We start from the raw sequence: 21,949 nt of genomic DNA, 5'->3' as shown, positions 1-21,949 counted from the left end.
CTTGTCTGGCTTATAGCAATTAGTGTAATGCCCTCCAGGCTCATCTATGTTGTCACAAATGGCAGGATTTCCTTCTTTTTTATGGCTGAATAATATTCCATTGCATGTGTCTACCATGAATTTTCTTTACACATTCATTCATCAAAGGACATTTAGGTTATTTCCATATCTTAGCTATTGTGAATAATGCTGCAGTGAACATGGGTGTGCAGTTTTCCCTTCAAGATAATGATTTCAATATTTAGGATAGTTTTTTCAAATTTTAGGATAGATGTTTCTGTGAAAAATACCATTGGAATTTTGGTAGGATTGCATTGACTCTTTAGATTACTTTGGGTAGTATGGAAATTTTCACAGTATTAATTTTTCCAGTCCAAGAACACAGATACCTTTCCATTGATTTATGTCTTCTTCAGGCTTTTTCATCAGTGTCATAGCTTACAGTGTATAGATTTTTCCTTGGTTAAACTTATTTCTAAGTATTACATTGTTTTTTATACTATTGTAAGTGGGATTGATTTATTAATTTCTTTTTCAGGTAGTTTGTTGTTAGTGTATAGAAATGCAAATGATTTCTTTTCTTTTTTTTAAAATCTTGGTTGGAGTATAATTGCTCTACAATGGTGTGTTAGTTTCTGCTTTAAAACAAAGTGCATCAGCCATACATATATATTCATATATCCCCATATCTCCTCCCTCTCACGGCTCCGTCCCACCCTCCCTATCCTACCCCTCTAGGTGGTCACAAAGTACCGAGCTGATCTCCCTGTGCTATGTAAAATGTATCTATTTTACATTTGGTAGTGTAACTATGTCCATGCCACTCTCTCACTTCGTCCCAGCTTACCCTTCCCCCTCCTCATGTCCTCAAGTCTATTCTCTACATCTGCATCTTTATTCCTGTCCTGCCACTAGGTTCTTCAGAAGCTTTTTTTTTTTTTGAGATTCCATAGGTATGTGTTAGCACATGGTATTTGTTTTTCTCTTTCTGACTTACTTCACTCTGTATGACAGACTCTAGGTCCATCCACCTCACTACAAATAATTTAATTTCATTTCTTTTTATGGCTGAGTAATATTCCATTGTATATATATGCCACATCTTCTTTATCCATTCATCTGTCGATGGACACTTAGGTTGTTTCCATGTCCTGGCTATTGTAAATAGAGCTGCAATGAACATTGAGGTAGATGACTCATTTTGAATTATGGTTTTCTCAGGGTATATGCCCAGTAGTGAGATTGCTAGGTCGTATGGTAGTCTATTTTTAGTTTTTTCAGGAACCTCCACACTGTTCTCCATAGTGGCTGTATCAATTTACATCCCCACCAACAGTGCAAGAGGGTTCCCTTTTCTCCACACCCTCTCCAGCATTTATTGTTTGTAGATATTTTTATGATGGCCATTCTGACTGGTGTGAGGTGATACCTCATTGTAGTTTTGATTTGCATTTATCTAATGAGTAGTGATGTTGAGCATCCTTTCATGGTTTGTTGGAAATCTGTATATCTTCTTTGGAGAAATGTCTACTTAGATCTTCTGCCCACTTGTGGATTGAGTTGTTTGTTTTTTTGATATTAAGCTACATGAACTGCTTGTAAATTTTGGAGATTAATCCTTTGTCAGTTGCTTCATTTGCAAATATTTTCTCCCATTCTGAGGGTTGTCTTTTGGTCTTGTTTATGGTTTCCTTTGCTGTGCAGAAGCTTTTAAGTTTCATTAGGTCCCATTTGTTTATTTTTGTTTTTATTTCCATTTCTCTAGGAGGTGGGTCAAAAAGGATCTTGCTGTGATTTATGTCATAGAGTGTTCTGCCTATGTTTTCCTCTAAGAGTTTGATAGTGTCTGGCCTTACATTTAGGTGTTTAATCCATTTTGAATTTATTTTTCTGTATGGTGTTAGGGAGTATTCTAATTTCATTCTTTTGCATGTAGCTGTCCAGTTTTCCCTGCACCATTTATTGAAGAGTCTGTCTTTTCTCCACTGTATATTCTCGCCTCCTTATTCTAAAATAAGGTGACCATATGTGCATGGGTTTATCTCTGGGATTTCTATCCTGTTCCATTGATCTATATTTCTGTTTTTGTGTCAGTACCATACTGTCTTCATTACTGTAGCTTAGTCTGAAGTCTGGGAGCCGGATTCCTCCAGCTCCATTTTTCTTTCTCACGATTGCTTTGGCTATTCGGGGTCTCTTTTGTTTCCACACAAATTGTGAAATTTTTTGTTCTAATTCTGTGAAAAATGCCATTGGTCATTTGATAGGGATTGCATTGAATCTGTAGATTGCTTTGGGTAGTATAGTCATTTTCACAGTGTTGATTCTTCCAATGCAAGGATCTGGTATATCTCTCCATCCGTTCATAGCATCTTTAATTTCTTTCATCAGTGTCTTACAGTTTTCTGCATTCGAGTCTTTTGTTTGTTTAGGTAGGTTTATTCCTATGTATTCTATTCTTTTTTTGCAATGGTAAATGAGAGTGGTTCCTTAATTTCTCTTTCAGGTTTTTCATCATTAGTGTATAGGGATGCAAGAGATTTCTGTGCATTAATTTTTTATCCTGCTACTTTACCAAATTCATTGATCAGCTCTAGTAGTTTTCTGGTAGCATCCTTTGGATTCTCTATGTATAGTATCATGTCATCTGCAAACAGCGACAGCTTTACTTCTTCTTTTCCAATTTGGATTCCTTTTTTTTTTTTTTTTTTTGTGGTACACGGGCCTCTCACTGTTGTGGTCTCTCCCGTTGCGGAGCACAGGCTCCAGACGCGCAGGCTCAGCGGCCATGGCTCATGGGCCCAGCCGCTCCGCGGCATGTGGGATCTTCCCGGACCGGGGCACGAACCCGTGTCCTCTGCATCGGCAGGCGGACTCCCAACCACTGTGCCAACAGGGAAGCCTTTGGATTCCTTTTATTTCTTTTTCTTCTCTGATTGCTGTGGCTAAAACTTCCAAAATTATGTTGAATTATAGTGGTGAGAGTGGACAACCTTGTGTTGTTCCTGATCTTAGATGAAATGGTTTCAGTTTTTCACCATTGAGAATGGTGTTGGCTGTGGGTTTGTCATATATGGCCTTTATTATGTGGAGGTAAGTTCCCTCTATGCCTGCTGTCTGGAGGGTTTTTATCATAAATGGGTGTTGAATTTTGCTGAAAGATATTTCTGCATGTATTGAGATGATCATATGGTTTTTCTCCTTCAATTTGTTGTTATGGTGTATCACATTGATTGATTTGCATATATTGAAGAATCCTTGCATTCCTGGGATAAACCCCACTTGATCATGGTATATGATCCTTTTAGGGTGCTGTTCGATTCTGTTTGCTAGTATTTTGTTGTGGATTTTTGCATCCATGTTCATCAGTGATAATGGCCGGTAGTTTTCTACTTTTGTGGTATCTCTGTCTAGTTTTGGTATCACGGTGATGGAGGCCTCATGGAAAGAGTTTGGGGGTGTTCCTACCTCTGCTATATTTTGATAGAGTTTGAGAAGTGTAGGTGTTAGCTCTTCTCTAAATGTTTATAGAATTCGCCTGTGAAGCCATCTGGTCCTGGACTTTTGTTTGTTGGAAGATTTTTAATCACTGTCTCAATTTCAGTGCTTGTGATTGGTCTGTTTATATTTTCTATTTCTTCCTGGTTCAGTCTTGGAAGGTTTTGCTTTTCTAAGAATTTGTCTATTTTTTCCAGGTTGTCCATTTTATTGGCATAGAGTTGCTTGCAGTAATCTCTCATGTTCTTTTGTATTTCTGCAGTGTCAGTTTGTACTTCTCCTTTTTCATTTCTAATTCTGTTGATTTGAGTCTTCTCCCTTTTTTTCTTGATTAGTCTGGCTAATGGTTTATCAATTTTGTTTATCTTCTCAAAGAACCAGCTTTTAGTTTTATTGATCTTTGCTATTGTTTCCTTCATTTCTTTTTCATTTATTTCTGATCTGATCTTTATGATTTCTTTCCTTCTGCTAACTAAGGGTTTTTTTGTTCTTCTTTCTCTAATTGCTTTTGGTGTAAGGTTAGGTTTTTTATTTGAGATGTTTCTTGTCTCTTGAGGTAGCATGGTAGTGCTATAAACTTGCCTCTGAGAACTGCTTTTGCTGCATCCCATAGGCTTTGGGTCATCGTGTTTTCATTGTCATTTTTTTCTAGGTATTTTTTGATTTCCTCTTTGTTTTCTTCAGTGATCTCTTGGTTATTTAGTAGTGTATTGTTTAGCCTCCTTGTGTTTGTAGTTTTTACAGATTTTTTACTGTAATCGATATCTAGTTTCATAGCGTTATGGTTGGAAACGATACTTGATACAATTTCAGTTTTCTTTAATTTACCTAGGCTTGATTTATGACCCAAGATATGATTTATCCTGGAGAATGTTCCATGAGCACTCGAGAAGGAAGTGTATTCTGTTGTTTTTGGATGGAATGTCCTATAAATATCAATTAAGTCCATCTTGTTTAATGTATCATTTAAAGCTTGTGTTTCCTTATTTATTTTCATTTTGGATGATCTGTCCATTGGTGAAAGTGGACAGATTAGAGTCCCCTACTATGTTAAAGTCCCCTACTATGATTGTGTTACTGTCAATATCCCCTTTTATGGCTGTTAGCATTTGCCTTATGTATTGAGGTGCTCCTATGTTGGGTGCATAAATATTTACAAGTGTTATATTTTCTTCTTGGATTCATACCTTGATCCTTATGTAGTGTCATTCTTTGTTTCTTGTAATAGTCTTTATTTTAAAGTCTATTTTTTCTGATATGAGAATTGCTATTCCAGCTTTCTTTTGATTTCCATTTGCATGGAATACTTTCTTCCATCCCCTCACTTTCACTTTGTATGTGTCCCTTGGTCTGAAGTGTGTCTCTTGTAGACAGCATATATATCGGTCTTCTGTTTGTATCCATTTAGCCAGTCTTTTTCTTTTGGTTGGAGCATTTAATCCATTTACATTTAAGGTAATTATTGATATGTATGTTCCTCTTACCATTTTCTTAATTGTTTTGGGCTTTTTATTGTAGGGCTTTTCCTTCTCTTGTGTTTCCTAACTAGAGAAGTTCCTTTTAGCATTCGTTGTAAAGCTGGCTTGGTGATGCTGAATTCTCTTAGCTTTTGCTCATCTGTAAAGGTTTTAATTTCTCCATCTTATCTGAATGAGATCCTTGCTGGGTAGAGTAATCTTGATTGTAGGTTCTCCCCTTTCATCACTTTAAATATGTCCTGCCACTCCCTTCTAGCTTGCAGAGTTTCTGCTGAAAGATAAGCTGTTAACCATATGGGGATTCCCTTATATGTTATTTGTTGTTTTCCCCTTGCTGCCTTTAACATTTTACTTTGTCTTTAATTTTTGATAGTTTGATTAATATGTGTCTTGACGTGTTTCTCCTTGGATTTATCCCGTATGGGACCATCTGTGCTTCCTGGACTTGATTGACTATTTTCTTTCCCACATTAGGGAATTTTTCAACTATAATCTCTTCAAATATTTTATCAGTCCCTCTCTTTTTCTCTTCTTCTTCTAGGACCCCTGTAATCTGAATGTTGGTGCATTTAATATTGTCCCAGAGGTCTCTGAGACTGTCCTCTATTCTTTTCATTCTTTTGTCTTTATTCTGCTGTGCAGTAGTTATTTCCACTGTTTTATCTTCCAGGTCACTTATCCGTTCTTCTGCCTCAGTTAATCTGCTATTGATTCCTTCTAGAGAATTTTTAATTTCATTTATTGTGTTGTTCAGCATTGTTTGTTTGCTCTTTAGTTCTTCTAGGTCCTTGTTAAACGTTTCTTGTATTTTCTCCATTCTATTTTGAAGATTTTGGATCATCTTTACTATCATTACTCTGATACTTTTTCAGGTAGACTGCCTATTTCCTCTTCATTTGTTTGGTCTGGTGGATTTTTACCTTGCTCCTTTATTTGCTAGGTGTTTCTCTGTCTTCTCATTTTGCTTAACTTACTATGGGGTCTCCTTTTTGCAGGCTGTGTGTTCATAGTTCCCGTTGTTTTTGGTGTCTGCCCCCAGTGGCGAAGTTTGGTTCAGTCGGTTGTGTAGGCTTCCTGGTCGAGGGGACTGGTGCCTGTGTTCTGGCGTATGAGGCTGGATCTTGTCTTTCTGGTGGGCAGGACCATGTCCAGTGTTGTGTTTTGGGATGTCTGTGACCTTCTTATGATATTAGGCAGCTTCTCTGTTAATGGGTGGGGTTGTGTTTGTGTCCTGCTATTTGTTTGTCATAGGGTTTCCAGCACTGTATCTTGCTGGTCATTGAGTGGAGCTGAGTCTTAACGTTGAGATGGAGATGTCTGGGAGAGCTTTCACCATTTGATATTACCTGGAGCCGGGAGGTCTCTTATAGACCAATGTTCTGAACTTGGCTTTCCCACCTCAGAGGTACAGGCCTGACACCTGGCTAGAGCACCCAGACTCTACCAGTCACATGGCTCAGAAGAAAAGGGAGAAAAGAAGGAAAGAAATGAAAAATAAATATAATAAAAGTTTTTAAAATAAAAAATTATTAAAAATAAATCAGAAAGTAATAAAAAAAGAAAGAAAGAAGAGAGCAACCAAACCATAAAACAAATCCACCAATGATAACAAGCACTAAAAACTATACTAAAAACAAAGAAACAAACAAAAAACCTGGACACATAGAACGCTAGGACAAATGGTAAAAGTAAAACTATACAGACAAACTCACACAAAGAAGCATACACATTCACAAAAAGAGAAAAAGGAAAAAAATCTATATATAAAAGGAAAAAAAGGAAGAAAGCAACGAAATCAATAAACAAATCTACCAATGATAATAAACTCTAAATACTTAACTAACATAAACTTAAAACCAGAAACAAATTAGATGCAGACAGCAAATCCCAAGTCTACAGTTGCCCCCAAGGTCCACTGCTTCAATTTTGGGGTGATTCAATGTCTATTCAGGTATTCCAGAGATGCAGGGTACATCAGGTTGATTGTGGAGATTTAATCCGCAGCTCCTGAGACTGCATGGAGAGATTTCCCTTTCTCTTCTTTGTTCGCACAGCTCCTGGGGTTCAGCTTTGTATTTGGCCTTGCCTGTGCATGTAGTTCACCTGAGGGTATCTGTTCTTCGCTGAGACAGGATGGGGTTAAAGTAGCAGCTGATTAGGTGGCTCTGGCTCATTCAGGCTGGGGGTAGGGAGGGGTGTGGAATGTGGGGCAAGCTTGTGGCGGCAGAGGCCGGCATGACATTGCAACAGCCTGAGGCGCACCATGTGTTCTCCCCGGGAAGTTGTCCCTGGATCACGGGACCCTGGCAATTGTGGGCTGCACAGGCTCCTGGGAGGGCAGGTGTGGATAGTGACCTGTGCTTACACACAGGCTTCTTGGTGGCTGCAGCAGGAGCCTTAGGGTTTCATGCCCGTCTCTGGGGTCCGTGCTGTTAGCTGGGGCTCGCGCCTGTCTCTGGAGCTCATTTAAGCGGTGCTCTGAATCCCCTGTCCTTGCGCCCCCTAAAACAATGGTCTCTCTCCTCTTAGGGAGTTTCAGATTTTTTCCCGGACTCCCTCCCGGCTAGCTGTGGCTCACTAGCCCCCTTCAGGCTGTGTTCATGCAGCCAACCCCAGTCCTCTCCCTGGGATCTGACCTCTGAAGCCCGAACCTCAGCTCCCAGCCCCCACCCGCCCCAGCGTGTGATCAGACAAGCCTCTCAGGCTGGTGAGTGCTGGTCAGCATCAATCTTCTGTGCGGGAATCCGTCCACTTTGCCCTCTGCACCCCTGTTGCTGTGCTTTCCTCCGTGGCTCTGAAGCTTCCCCCACTCCCACCCACTGTCTCTGCCCGTGAAGGGGCTTCCCAGTGTGTGGAAACTTTTCCTCCTTCACAGCTCTCTTCCAGAGGTGCAGGTCCCATCCCTATTCTTTTGTCTCGTTTTTTGCTTTTTTCTTTTGCCCTACCCAGGTATGTGGAGAGTTTCTTGCTTTTGGGGGAAGTCTGAGGTCTTCTGCCAGGATTCAGTAGGTGTTCTGTAGGAGTTGTTCCACGTGTAGATGTATTTGTGGGGAGGAAGGTGATCTCCATGTCTTACTCCTCCGCCATCTTGAAGGTCTCCTGCAACTGATTTCTGTATGTTATTTTTTTATCCTGCAACTTTACTAAATTTATTTATTAGTTCTGGTTTTCTGGTGGAGTCTTTTGGGTTTTCTATATTTAAGATAATTTCGTCTGCCAGCAGAGACAGTATTATTTTTTTCCTTTCCAACTTGGATGCCTGTTATTTCTTTTTCCTGGCTATTGTTCTGACTAGGACTTCCAGTAGTATGTTGGATGGATGTGGCAAGAGTGGGCATCCTTGTCTTATTCCTGTCTTAGAGGAAAGGCTTTTAATTTTCACCATTGAGTGTGATGTTAGCTGTGGGCTTGTCAGATGTGGCCTTTATTATGTTGATGAACAATCCTTCTATACCTTATTTGTAGAGAGTTTTTCTCATGAAAGCATGTTGAATTTTGTTAAATACTTTTTCTGCATCTATTGAAATGATCCCGATTTTTGTCCTTCATTCTGTTCATGTGGTATATCACATTTATTGATTTGCATATGTTGAACCATTCTTGCTTCCAGGGTTGAGTCCCATTTGATCATGGTGTATGATCCTTTTAATGTATTTTTGAATTCAGTTTGCTAATATTTTGTTGAGGATTTTGCATCTATGGTCATCAGGAATATGGCTTGTAATTTTCTTTTCTTGTAGTGTCCTTATCTGGCTTCAGTATTAGGGTGATGCTGGCCCTGTAAAGAGTTTGCAAGTGTTCCTTCATCTTCACTTTTTTTGGGAGAGTTTGAGAAGGTTTGGTCTTCATTCTTTAAATGTTTGGTATAGCTCACCTGTGAAGCCATCTTGTCCTGGGCTTTTATGTGTTGTGAGATTTTAAATTACTGATTCAATCTCCTTGTTCATTATTGCTCCATTTAGATTTTCTATTACATCTTGATTCAGTCTTGGTAAGTTGTGTCTGAATTTTTTTCTTTTAATTCTTTTAAATTTAATGAGACTGATTTTATGGACTAATAAGCATTTGGTCTATCTTGGTGAACAAAACATTTAACTTGGAAAAGAATGGTATTCTGTAGTTGTCGGGTATAGTGTACTAAAAATGTCAATAGATGATTGTTAGTACTGTACAGATTTTCTTACCAACATTTTTGGTTCTCTCAACTGCTGAAAAAGGAATGCTAAAATCTCCAACTGTGATTGTGAATTTGTTTATTCTCTCCTTAATTCTGTCAATTTTTGCATCACATGTGTTGAGGTTCTGCTATTAGATGCATAGACATTTATGATTATTATTTTTTTTAAGATGTTGGGGGTAGGAGTTTATTAATTAATTAATTTATTTTTGTCTGTGTTGGGTCTTCGTTTCTGTGCAAGGGCTTTCTCTAGTTGTGGCAAGCGGGGGCCACTCTTCATCGCAGTGTGCGGGCCTCTCACTATCGTGGCCTCTTTTTTTGCGGAGCACAGGCTCCAGACGTGCAGGCTCAGTAGTTGTGGCTCATGGGCCTAGTTGCTCCGCGACATGTAGGATCCTCCCAGACTAGGGCTCGAACCCGTGTCCCCTGCATTAGCAGGCAGATTCTCAACCACTGCGCCACCAGGTAAGCCCTATGATTATTATGACTTTGAATGGACTGACCCTTTATCATTTGGAAATGTCCCTCCTTAACTCTGATAATGCTCTTTGTCATGAAGTCTACTTTATCTGATATATGGCCTTCTTATGCATATTGATTACATGATACATATTTTTTCATCCATTCACTTTCAACCTATCTGTGCCTTTATATTTAAAGTATGTATCTTACAGACAGCAAGTAGATGGGTCTTTTATCAATTCTGGCAATCTCTGTCTTTTGAGTGTTTAGTCTGTTTGAGCTAATGTAATTATTAATGTGCGTGAATTTATGTCTAACATTTTACTATTTGCTTTCTGTTGCCACTCTATTTTTTATTCCTTTGTTCCTCTTTTCCTGCCTACTTTTGGGTAAATTTAGTAGTACTAGGATTCCATTTTAATTTATATGTTGGTTATTAAGCAATATCCCAGCATATATTTTGTTAATTTAGGGATACATTATACATCCTTAACTTTCCATACTCAACAGAGTTAATATTTTACCACTTCCACTAAAATTTAAGACTCTTGTAACAGTATAAGCTTACGTGTTATTCTTCCTTCCTTTATGTTATAGTTGTCTGATGTACTACATGTGCATACATTATAAACCCCACAATGGAGTGTTATTGGTTTTGCTTGTTCTTAATCCCTTCTTGAAGATCTGAATTTCCATGTGATTTTGTTTCCCTTCAGGCTGAAAACTTTCCTTTAGAATTTCTTAGTATATATCTTCTGGTGAAAAATTCTTTCAGTTTTCTTTTACCTAAAAATGTCTTTATTTAGCTTTCATTGTTGAGAGACATTTTCACTGGATATAGAATTATGACTTTTGACAGAGTTTTTTTTTCCTTTTAGCACTATGAAGAAGTAATTTCACAAACTAGCTCCAGTTTCTAATGAGACATCTTCAATGTTTTGCATTATTTTTCCTCCTGTTATATAATGTGTTACTTTCCTCTGGTTATTTTCAGGGTTTTCCCTTTATTTTTGACTTTTATCATTTTGACTATAATGTGCCCAGATATTATTTTATTTTTTGCATTTATTCTGCTTGGGATTGCTGAGCTTCTTGAATCTATTAATTTATGTCTTTCATCAAATTTGAGAAATTTTCAGCCATTATTTTTCAAATAGTTTTTGTGTCCCATTCTCTCTCTTCTCTCTTTCTGGGACTCTAAGTACATGTTAGTTAATTTAATATTGTTCTTCAGGTTCCTGAGCTCTGTTCATTCTTTCTCATTCTTTCTCCTTGCTATTCATCAGACTGGATCATCCTGGTGATCTGTCTCCAAGGACACTGATTTTTTTCTTTAGGCATCTTCAGTTTGCTATTGAGCCTATCCAGTGATTTTTATTTCAGATATTGTACCTTTATAGTTTACAAATTTTTGTTTTGTTATATTTTATTGTAGTACATTTTGCTTACATTTCCTTATTTTTGGCTCATTATGAGTACATTTTCTTTTGTACTCTATGAATACATCTGTAAGCATGTTGTAATAGTACTTTAAATTTCTTGTTTGCTAAATTTAACATCTGGGTCATTTTGGACATTCCCCATTCATTGCTTTTTTTCTATAGTATAGGCCATGTTTTTCTGTTTTTTCATATGTTTTGTAATTTCAATTATTTCCAGAGCATTATAGATCCTACACCGTCGCAACTCTGCATTCTGCTATATTCCTACCAAGAGTGGAGTTGCCATACGATTAACTTAGCTGGACTAAAATTGAAAACTATCTCTCCCTAGGGTGGGCAGCTGAAATCTCTGTTTAGTGTTTTTAGCCTTACCTGTGCTTCTTGGAGTCCATCCCAACCATTTGTAATTCAGAGGTTACTCAGCCATTTGGGCAGAGTTTATAAACAGACTCTGGAGCTCCTCCTCTCTGTCTTCTCCTGGATATTCATATCCATACTGTTACTTACTTTCCAGCTGCTGTGGTTGCCCTAAACCCTGTCTTCTGTTTTTTCAACCTAATAAAACTGCCTGTTTCAACTCCAGGTTTACTCATCCTGCATGGGCTGATTATGGTGTGACTTCAGGCTAAAAGATATTAAGCACAAAACAAAATATGGAAACCTACCCAGTGGAACTCCCTTTTTCCTAAGTGTAGATTCCTCTTCCAGTTTCTGACTGCTTTTGCTTGCCCTCCAATGTCTTCATATAGGTTTTAAAAAATATTTTGTCCAGAGTTTATAGTTTTAATATGCAAGAGGGTTGATTTGATAGGAGCAGAACCATATAAAGTTGTTTTTGTGACATAAGTCATACATAGGACTGAAGATACTTTTATTCCTTGAGACTTATCTCAAGAATATATTTAATAATAAATCTTTAAAAAATTCCATTAATACTTTGTTTAAAAAAATCTGAATTGAAGATTTATATTCTTTTTTTTCTTTGGAAACCATTCTGTTAACATCTTGGGAGTATCTACTGTGAGAGAAGCTCAATATTTAGGCTAAGGATTATGGTCACCTTCTGATTTTCATCATGGCAAAAATAATCATATAGATGAACCAAAATGGTAGATGAAAATAAAAATTCTGTTTGACCTCACAAGATTTTTTAAATTATTTTGTATTATACATGGGGGATATCAAAATTTTAAGATAAAACAAGGAGGCATTATTGAAAGACTTAACCTTGAAATCAGGAATTTCTCTCTGTGCTTCTTATTCTATCCCTCTTCCCATAGTGAACATTGCCTTTTACTCTGATGAAAAATATTGCAAGGACTTTTCCCTCTGTATATAGAGTTCCATTTTTTCTGAGTTGGCAGAGTGAATTATACTTCAATATAATGAAAGTACCCTTCTTTTTTAATTTATTTTTTTTAAATTCAGGTATAGTTGATTTACGGTATTGTGTAAGTTTCAGGTATATGATATAGTGATTCACAATTTTTAAAGATTATAGTTCTTATAAAATATTCCCTGTGTTGTAAAATATATTCTTGTAGCTTATTTATTTTATACATAGTAGCTTGTACCTCTTAATCCCCTACCTTTATTTTGCCCCTCACTTCTTCCCTCTCCTCACTGGTAACCACTAGTTTGTTCTCTGTATCTGTGAGTCTGTTTCTTTTTTGTTACATGCACTAGTTTGTTTTATTTTTTAGATTCCACACATAAGTGATATCATACAGTGTTTGTCTTTCTCAGTCTGACTTATTTCACTAAGCATAATACCCTCCAAGTCTATCCATGTTGGTGCAAATGGCAAAATTTCATTCTTCTCATGGCTGAGTAGTATTCCATTGTACATACATACCACATCTTCATTTTTTTTCTTTTAAAGTTATGGGAGATATACTTTGATTTTTCATCCATTCATCTGTTGATGGACACTTAGGTTGCTTCCATATCTTGGCTATTGTAAATAATATTGTTATGAACATTGGGGTGCACGTATCTTTTTGAATTAATGTTTTTCTTTTCTTTGGTTGTATGCCCACAAGTGGAATTGCTAGATCATATGGTAGTTGTATATTTAATTTTTTTGAGGAAGCACCATACCGTGTTCCACAGTGTCTGCACCAATTTACATTCCTAACGACAGTGGAAAGTACCCTTCTTCTAAACTACGCACCCTGCACCAGGATCATTTGTGTGAACAAATGTGATCACTGGACCACCTACATGAGGCAAGAAAAGACACTCCTTAGTGAGAGCTTGCTTCTTAAGCTCCAGACCTCTAACCCTGAAAGCAAAGGGATAATTCCTAAAATTCTACATGGATTGTTATTAGTATAAAAAAATTTCCAATTTAATATTTACTGAGTTTATCTTCTGACAATATTTTTATATGTCACATCTGTACTTTTTCAAGGGGATATAGTTTTCAAGTTATCTTTTGTAAAATCTTATTTACCTTTAACTTGTTTATCAAAGCCAGAGAAAGGCATGTAAAATTCCCTTTTACACTTTTCTACCAGTTTTTCTTCTGTTTAACTGTTTGTCTTTATACAAATTAATGCTGTATTATCATGTTTCTAAAAATTCATGGATGTTGTATATTTCTGGTGCTTGATAACTTTCATCAATGTAACAGGTCACTCTCAGTCCTATTTTATCTTGAAATCTAATTTTCCATATATTAATGTAGCAACTTCTAATTTGTTTTTATGCGATGTTATCTAATCTATGTTAGTTTTTTTTGTCATTAACCTATGTCACTTTGTTTTTGACTTACCTTTTTTTAGATCCCATATATTTAGATTATATTTTTTTTATAGATTTTATTTATTTATTTATCTCTGCATTGGGCCTTTGTTGCTGCGTATGGGCTTTCTCTAGTTGTGGTGAGTGGGGGCTACTCTTCATGTGGTGTGTGGGCTTCTCATTGTGGTGGCTTCTCTTGTTGCAGAGCACGGGCTCTAGGTGCACAAGCTTCAGTAGCTATGGCACATGGGCTCAGTAGTTGTGGCTCCTGGGCTCTAGAGCTCAGGCTCAGTAGTTGTGGTGCATGGGTTTAGTTGCTTCATGGCACGTGGGATCTTCCTGGACCAGGGCTCGAACCTGTGTCCCCTGCATTGGCAGGTGGATTCTTAACCACTTAGCAACCAGGGGAGTCCCCAGATTGTGTTTTTAAAATCATTTTCTCATTGTTTTTCTATTTTATTTAAAAAGTTAAACTTTTATCTATATAGCTAAATATTGGTTATCAAAACTGGTATGTTTGATCTTATTCTGTTATCTTATTTTCTTTTTTTACATGTATCCATGATTTCTTCCTTTTTTTTATATGTTGTGCCATATAAATTATATTTTCTTTTATTTAACCTTCTCCAATTAGAACATTTTCATCCCATTAATTATTATTTTTGTTTATTAAACATTAATATAATTTATAAGATACAATTTTCAACTTCCAAAGTAAAACAGTATGTATTGATTCCTCCCCTTTTTTTTAAAATTGGAGTATAGTTGATTTACAACATTGTGTTCGTTTCAGGTGTACAGCAAAGTGAATCAGTTATACATATACATATATTCATTCTTTTTTAGATTCTTTACATATAGGTTATTACAGAATTTTGAGTAGCGTTCCCTGTGCTATACAGTAGGTCCTTATTAGTTATCTATTTTATATATAGGATTCCTCCCTTTTAAAGATAGTAAAATGAACACAGTTTAGCTGCTTCTTGTCTCCTGGTTTTATTGGTAAAATTTATCATACAATTATTGTTAAATTATACTGTCTACATTTTCTTTCAAGAAATATTTATAATAGTTGGATTTTGTTTGATAATTGTACTAACTGCATTTTCTTATACTTAAATAGTTTCAATGCCTTTTGCCAGTCTTCTTTATTAGATTGTTGTTATTTTGACTTCTTCATTTTAATGAATTTCTCATTAATAATAGCATATTTTGGAGTAATTGTTTAAAAGATAGTAAATATTAATGAGGACTTTCCTAGCTGATAATTTTTCTTTAGGTAACATGGCACATGAACCTTAGATTAGCTTGGCATTTAATTCTTGGCAATAATCTTTTTTTCATTGAAATTCTATAAACTTAATGAGATTTTATGTTGTGGATAAAAGGCTGAGAAAGGTCAGAATTTTTTTCTTTTGGTTCTTCCCACTCTTATATCACCCATAAGAATATTTTTTGAAATAATTTTGAACTCATAAGAAGTTCAGGGGGCTTCCCTGGTGGCGCACTGGTTGAGAGTCCACCTGCCGATGCAGGGGACGTGGGTTCGTGCCCCGGTCCGGGAAGATCCCACATGCCGCGGAGCGGCTGGGCCCGTGAGCCATGGCCGCTGAGCCTGCGCGTCCAGCGCCTGTTGCTCCGCAACGGGAGAGGCCACAACAGTGAGAGGGCCCGCGTACCGCAAAAAAGAGAAAAAAAAAGTACAGAGAGTTCCTATATAGACTTCACCCAGCTCTTCCAGTGATAACACCTTATATAACTATAATAGATCTATTAAAAAATTATAACAGCAAAAAAAGTAAATAAATAAAAATAAAAGAAAGACAGTTTCCTACAAAAATAAATAAAACCCAGGAAAGTGACATTGGTACAATCCACATAGGTTATTCACTTATAGGCTTTAATCCCTTAAAATGAAGGTATTTATTTATTTACTTATTGGGCTTACTATGTGGAATGTGAGATCTTGTTCCCAGACCAGGGATCGAACCCTCACCCCCTGCACTGGAACCACAGTCTTAACCACTGGACTGCCAGGGAAGTCCCTAAAATGATGGGTTTTAATTCTAGATTTATTAATTCAACTATGAATTAAATAAATAAATTTGTTATCAAATACAATAGCATTATTGTAGTTTTGTAAGTTCATTTGTCCCTTTTTTCCTTGTACTCAAAAATTAACTTTTTATGGGTACAAGTCTCATCTCCTCAACTAGATGATCAGTTCTCTAGTGTAAGAAACATACTTGTGTGTATCTTTCACAGTAGATAACATCTAGTTTGATACTGGGATGGGCTATACTTCTCTAATATTTTGTGAAAAAACTATAGCATTTGATGATTGTCTCAGTGTTGGTTGTTTCTGGCTCTGGTCAAGTATCATTGAGGAGGGAAGTCTGATACAAAATGGAAATCATTGGGGAGGACATTAAGTCATTTTGGCTTGACCACAATGATGGAGAGCCTGTAGAGTGCAGTGTGGGGAGCTGCTTGACTATCTGAATTGCTACCACCAGGTTTAATGTGTGTAGGATCTCACCCTCTATCTCAGGCAGCCCTCTCCAGTGCTTTTTGAGAATAACTCCATTAAACAATAGATGTGTGCCTGCCACCAAATTTGAATGGATATAAGGCAGACCTTTACTGTTTGCAACACCCAATGGAAACTCCCCAGAAGGGCAATAAGTAGTGTAAGCTTAGTCTGGGATTGCCAGCGGAGTCATGGATTTGTCACCTAGAATGACCAGTAATTTAGAAAAGTATCTAAAAGAAGGTCTAGGCAAGGATATTCTCTCCTGCATGCACAGGAGAGGCATATTACAAAATAGAGGCTTGTTACAAAATGTTAATACTTTGTGGCAAAATTGAAGGTGGCCATGTGGCAGGAGTGCTGGACTAAAAGGCAGGAGATTTAAGCTGTCTTCCAGCTCTACAATTAATTATTCATATGATTTTAGGAAAGTCACACATCCTTTCTGAGTGAGGCATGTAAAATATAAAATGAAGGGGGGCTGTTAACATTAACACAGTGCTTTACAAAGTGAGCTTGAATATTGCCTACATCAGAATTTACATAATGTGTTAAAATGCTGATTCCTGGGCCTCACCCCTTACCAACTCAGTCAGAACCTGTGGGCTAAGAGCTAGGAATCTTCAGGTGATTGTATGTATACTAAAGAATAGGAACAACTAGCTTAGTTCACCTGGAAGGCTCCTTCGAGATTTAGAATAATCTATAATTCTAATAAACATTTACTAAGTGCTACAGATACTACTTAAAAGGTATAGTTTGATCTTTGTGCTAGTGAGAATTCGTTTGACCCATAGGTCTTTGTCTTTTGATCTTTGGGATTTTAGGGAGCATGGAAATATTGGGAGTCCATTCAGACAGAGTCCCTCAGGATGGTAGCTTTATGGATTCTCCGTGGTCTAGGTTTTTTCCTAATTATTGTGCAACCAGAAATTCTATCCAGTCTTATCTTTACCTTAGAGTTTAAAGTTTGGAAAATCCAGGTGAAGTAGTGTACTCCACAAAGAGAATGCTTCTCTAGGGACCAGATTTTTCATGTCTCCAAAACAAATTTCTCTCCCTTGAACAATCAGGATGGCCAGTAACCACTTTTGTCCTCCTGAAACCCATGTCCCATTGAAAACTTCCTTATGTCGTCAAGGCCTTCTTCAGGGGAGTAGATACCCCAATCAAGTTAATCTTCCTGCTTTTGGCCAAAGAACTAGTCTATCCCTTGCCAATATGTATTGATTTTATTAGTCAAACTCGCAGAGTTATCGAACCATAGAACCAGAAGTCTGTAACGGTATTCATAGGATATGATTCTAGAAATAATCCTTTTAAGGCTTGGAGCCTAATAGATGCCAATCTGGGAGACATCCGTGGATTTTTTTTAAAATAACTTTTTCATTTTGAAATAGTCTTACACAAGAAGTTGCAAAGATAGTAAAGAGTTCCCATGTACTCTTTGACCAGCTTTTCCCAATAAGATTTGTATAACAGTGTCAAAATCAAGAAATGAAGATTGGCACAATATTCTCAACTCAACAGCAGATATTTAATCTGTTTTTCCACAAAGGATATTAATGAGGAATTACCAGGGTTTTTTAGATGCTGTAATACACTTTACATGATCTTTCTATTACAGTTACAAGCAAGAGACAGAGTAGTGTATTGGATAGAGGAGTTTTGGAGCCAAACATACATTTTAATTCCAGACTCTGATTACTGGTTGGATAATTTTAGGCAACTTACTTAATTTGTCTGAGCTATAGTTTCCTTATCTGTAACATGGGGTAATGAAGCTTATTTTATAGGGTTGAAGTTAGGACTAAATGAGAAGGATTAAATGATGAATATTGAAGGAAAAGCAAGTGTCTGGCATTAATAGGACCGCAATAAGTGGTTCTATACATTTAAAAAATGTATAGAAAATAGTGTTCAGTCTTTTGTGGGTTAATTACTTGTGCACATCTGGTCTTCATATGTAACGTACAGAAAAGCAATGAGTAGAAGTGCTTAAAAATTTTTTTTGTCCTTAAATATACCAAACTTCTAGTTATTTTACCAAAACTCCAAAAATGTAGAATCATAGAATGTTGGAACTGTAAGAATTAGGTAACCCATAGTCAATCTGCCCCATTAGGAAATCGAAGATCATCGACATCAGAAAAAGAGCAAAGTTACTGTGGTATACTAAAAAATTAATATTTGGTCTTTGTCCTCAGTTCCTGGCACACAGTTCCTTTGATCCTTGGACTCTCCGGAGTGATGAGTGTTTTTTGCATGCTGATAAGACGACCAGTCGCTGAGGCCCCCAGATTGCTTCAGTATGGAGGCTGGTCGGTCACCAGAAAGACCAAGGCTTGATTAGAAGCTTGGAACTTCTAGCCCACTCCACAATCTCCAGGAGTGGGAGAGGGGTTGGATATTGAGTCATTTGCCAACAGCTAATGATTTAATCAATCACAACTATGTAATGAAACCTTTATAAAAACCCCTAAAAGAAGGGGTTTGGAGAGCTTGCATGTTGGTGAACAGATTAAAGTGCTGGGAGGGTAACACACTCAGAGAGGGCATGGAAGCTCCATGCTCTTGCACTGTAATCTCTTCTGTTTGGCTGTTCCTGAGTTGTACCCTTTATAATAAACAAGTAATAGTAAGTAAAACTCTTTCCTGAGTGAGTTCTGTGAGTCTTTTCAGCAAATTATCAAACCTGAAGTGGGGAGGCAATAGGCACGTTGGACAGAAGTGTGGATAGCCTGGGGACCTAATACTCCTAATACTTGTTACTGGCACCACTAGTGAGGGCAGTCTTGTGGGACTGAGCCCTTCACCTGTAGGGTCTGACACGAACTGAGTAGTTAGTGTCAGAATTGAATTAAATTGTAGGACACCCAGTTGGTGTCAGAATTGGTTGGTGTCAGGAGGAAAAAAAGCCTCCCAGTTGCACAGCCAACATGTGGCAAATGGGGACCTGAATTCAGGTCTCTTAACTCTACTACTTACGTATAGCACTTCAGATATGAGAAGAATATTGCCCTAACCCTCTTAGACAAAAAAGTACACAGCAGCTGCTGACTGGTAAACTCAGGTTCCTGTACATGAAGAAGGTTGGGTGGCAGGGTGAAATACAATTTCTTCCCTTATTCTGTATCTCAAGACTTATCTAATATTAAACTTTTATTCTGCCTGCCAGGGATTGCAAATTTTTATCCTCCACACTGTCAGAACAAAAATCTTCCAGAGTAAAGCTTCCGAAGTGTTGAAATCATTGTCGTTAACTGCTGGGAGGGTGAAAGTGCTGCCATTAGTGACCCCACTGAGGCTGTATGTAAGGATGTATAACGTGCTCAGGTCATTACTAGCCCTAAATGAACACTTTTGGCTGCTGGAGCCATCTATACTTACCAAGGAAATGGCATCGTCTGAAAGTGACCAAGAAAACCCAAGCATCTAGACAGGAAAACTGTTACCTTTTGTGGTCCTCTTTTTATTCAACTCATGTGTTTCACTTTTTCTATTTCCTTCCTTTATTACCCAGTCTTCTCAAAGTCTCCCTCAGTATATTTTGCTTAAGGTTAAGAATCAGGTAAAACCTGTTGTTTATTATCATCAGGGATAGTGAATTTGGTAGTTTTTCTGTTATTCAATAGATTCTTACTCCAATGAAGTGAAGAATGCCACTCAGCTTTCAAGATAATCATTGCTCCATACATCATAAAGTCTACGTGACAAAGTTTGATAAAAATATAGAACCTAAAAAATTCTTTTACTGTTTACTAAAAAGGACATGAGGAGAAAAATTTACCCTCCAGAACAAAATGACTCTTGGTGAACACTGAAGGGAGTAGCTTGTATGTATCATACTTTTTTTTTTTTTTTTGCAGTATGCGGGCCTCTCACTGTTGTGGCCTCTCCCGTTGCGGAGCACAGGCTCCGGACGCTCAGGCTCAGCATCCATGGCTCACGGGCCCAGCCGCTGCGCGGCATGTGGGATCTTCCTGGACTGGGGCACGAACCCGTGTCCCCTGCATCGGCAGGCGGACTCTCAACGACTGCGCCACTAGGGAAGCCCCTGTATCATACTTTTAATCTGTGAATATTTTAAATTTGTATGTGCTTATACTCTTATTTCCAATTAAGAATTTTGCACCAATTTAACCTCTGGAAAGTATATATTTTTTTTCTGTTAAAAAAGCATATTTTATGACCAGAGGAATTGACCCCATGAGAAATGGGAAGTGAGACATAGAAGAATTAGCTCGTTGCTAAAGCCTCTGAATATTTCCTTCCGGTTCTTGCTATATTTACCCTTTTATTGATGAAATGACAGTGAGGCTCAAAAAATGAAAAGTTAGTCACAATCACCCCTTATGGCTTTTAAAAGATCAAGCCACTCATGGAGTTTCAAACACTTAAATTATTAATGGCTTCCTAAATAAAAAATGACCTCCACTGATTTGGGGAGCACTCCCACTGGACTTAGGAGATAGTCTTTGAATTGCTGTGTTCTGTTTTGTCATAAACTAGGCAGCTGCTGTGAGTGCACTGAACTAAGGGACTAACAAATGTCATGTGAGCTGTGGCATACTCTTCTTACCACGCTCTAAAGAACATGTGTTTTTTTATATAGAAACGGCTGTAAATGACTGTTAGATTTCTAGACGAGCCAAGAGCATATTTCATCTGTAGTATAATTGAGACCTTACAGGATAATGGAAAAAAGTAAAAGGAAGAGAATATAGAAGTAAAGCAATTCTCAGAGGTTAGTGTTTTTAGTGGTGTTATAGTGCCATCCCTAGATAGGGACTTGACTTTGGGACAATTACAAGATGTGGTTGACTTACTTTATGTCCTGGAATTTATATTCAGATTAAAATAAACCTTAAGTAAAGGCCACTTTAAATGTGAAAAAAAAATCACCAAAGAGACACATTTAGCCTGAGGGTGAAATATTTGTGTTCCCTTCATGGTTTTAGTTTTCTTTGTACTTTTTTCAGCACTTTGGGGGGTATAGCAACCAAAATTTCACATAATGTTCCTGGAATGGCTCTACCATAAATGTACAAGCTCCACACACATACTGTGGAAGCTAAGTCAGGTGGACATTGCTATTCCCCTGCCAACCCTGAAATCCTACCTCTTGGAAATAATTCTCTTGATTTAAGCCTTTACCTCATGCACTGGTCTGGAATCTTTTAGTTTAGTGATAGAGATCCAAGTCAGATTAGGTTAAGAGTCAAAGAGAGTTTAATGGTTCAATTCATTGTAAAGTGCAAGGGATGAGTTGGTTTTAGGTAGGGTGAACACGTTCTGGTTTGCCTGAGCCGGTCCCAATTTGTGCCTGTTGTCCTGATTCAAGTATTACCAACAGCCCCTTTTACTCTCGAGTGTCCTTGTTTGGGACACAAAATATATGATAACACTAACTTTAGGTCTAGAGTTCAAATGAAATGAGTTCAAAGAATATGTCAGTTCTCTTTTTCTCTCCTGTTTCCTGCCTCTTTGTCCTTCTGTGTTTGGCTTCATCCTCATATTGGGTTTTCATGGTCGGACACTGGCCGCTGGCATCCCCTTCCTCCTGCCCTGCAACTTCCCATCAGTGTCTCCCATGGGCCGCAGCCAGCCAGAAGCC

At 37.6% G+C, this 21,949-nt stretch overlaps 1 protein-coding gene across 1 annotated transcript in view; it reads left to right on the top strand.

The window, feature by feature from the left end:
• Nucleotides 1–19,786, top strand: part of LOC132521237 (adhesion G-protein coupled receptor G7-like) — a 224,779-nt gene extending 204,993 nt beyond the window's left edge. The window contains 1 exon segment of the mRNA XM_060150689.1: nt 19,511–19,786. Coding sequence (XP_060006672.1) covers nt 19,511–19,771 — 261 coding nt within the window. The 3' untranslated portion in view covers nt 19,772–19,786.
• The last annotated feature ends 2,163 nt before the right edge of the window (nt 19,787–21,949 follow it).

The sequence above is a fragment of the Lagenorhynchus albirostris genome, chromosome 5, assembly GCF_949774975.1.
Source record: "Lagenorhynchus albirostris chromosome 5, mLagAlb1.1, whole genome shotgun sequence".
NCBI lineage: Eukaryota > Metazoa > Chordata > Mammalia > Artiodactyla > Delphinidae > Lagenorhynchus > Lagenorhynchus albirostris.
This window is presented reverse-complemented; position numbering and strand designations above follow the sequence as displayed.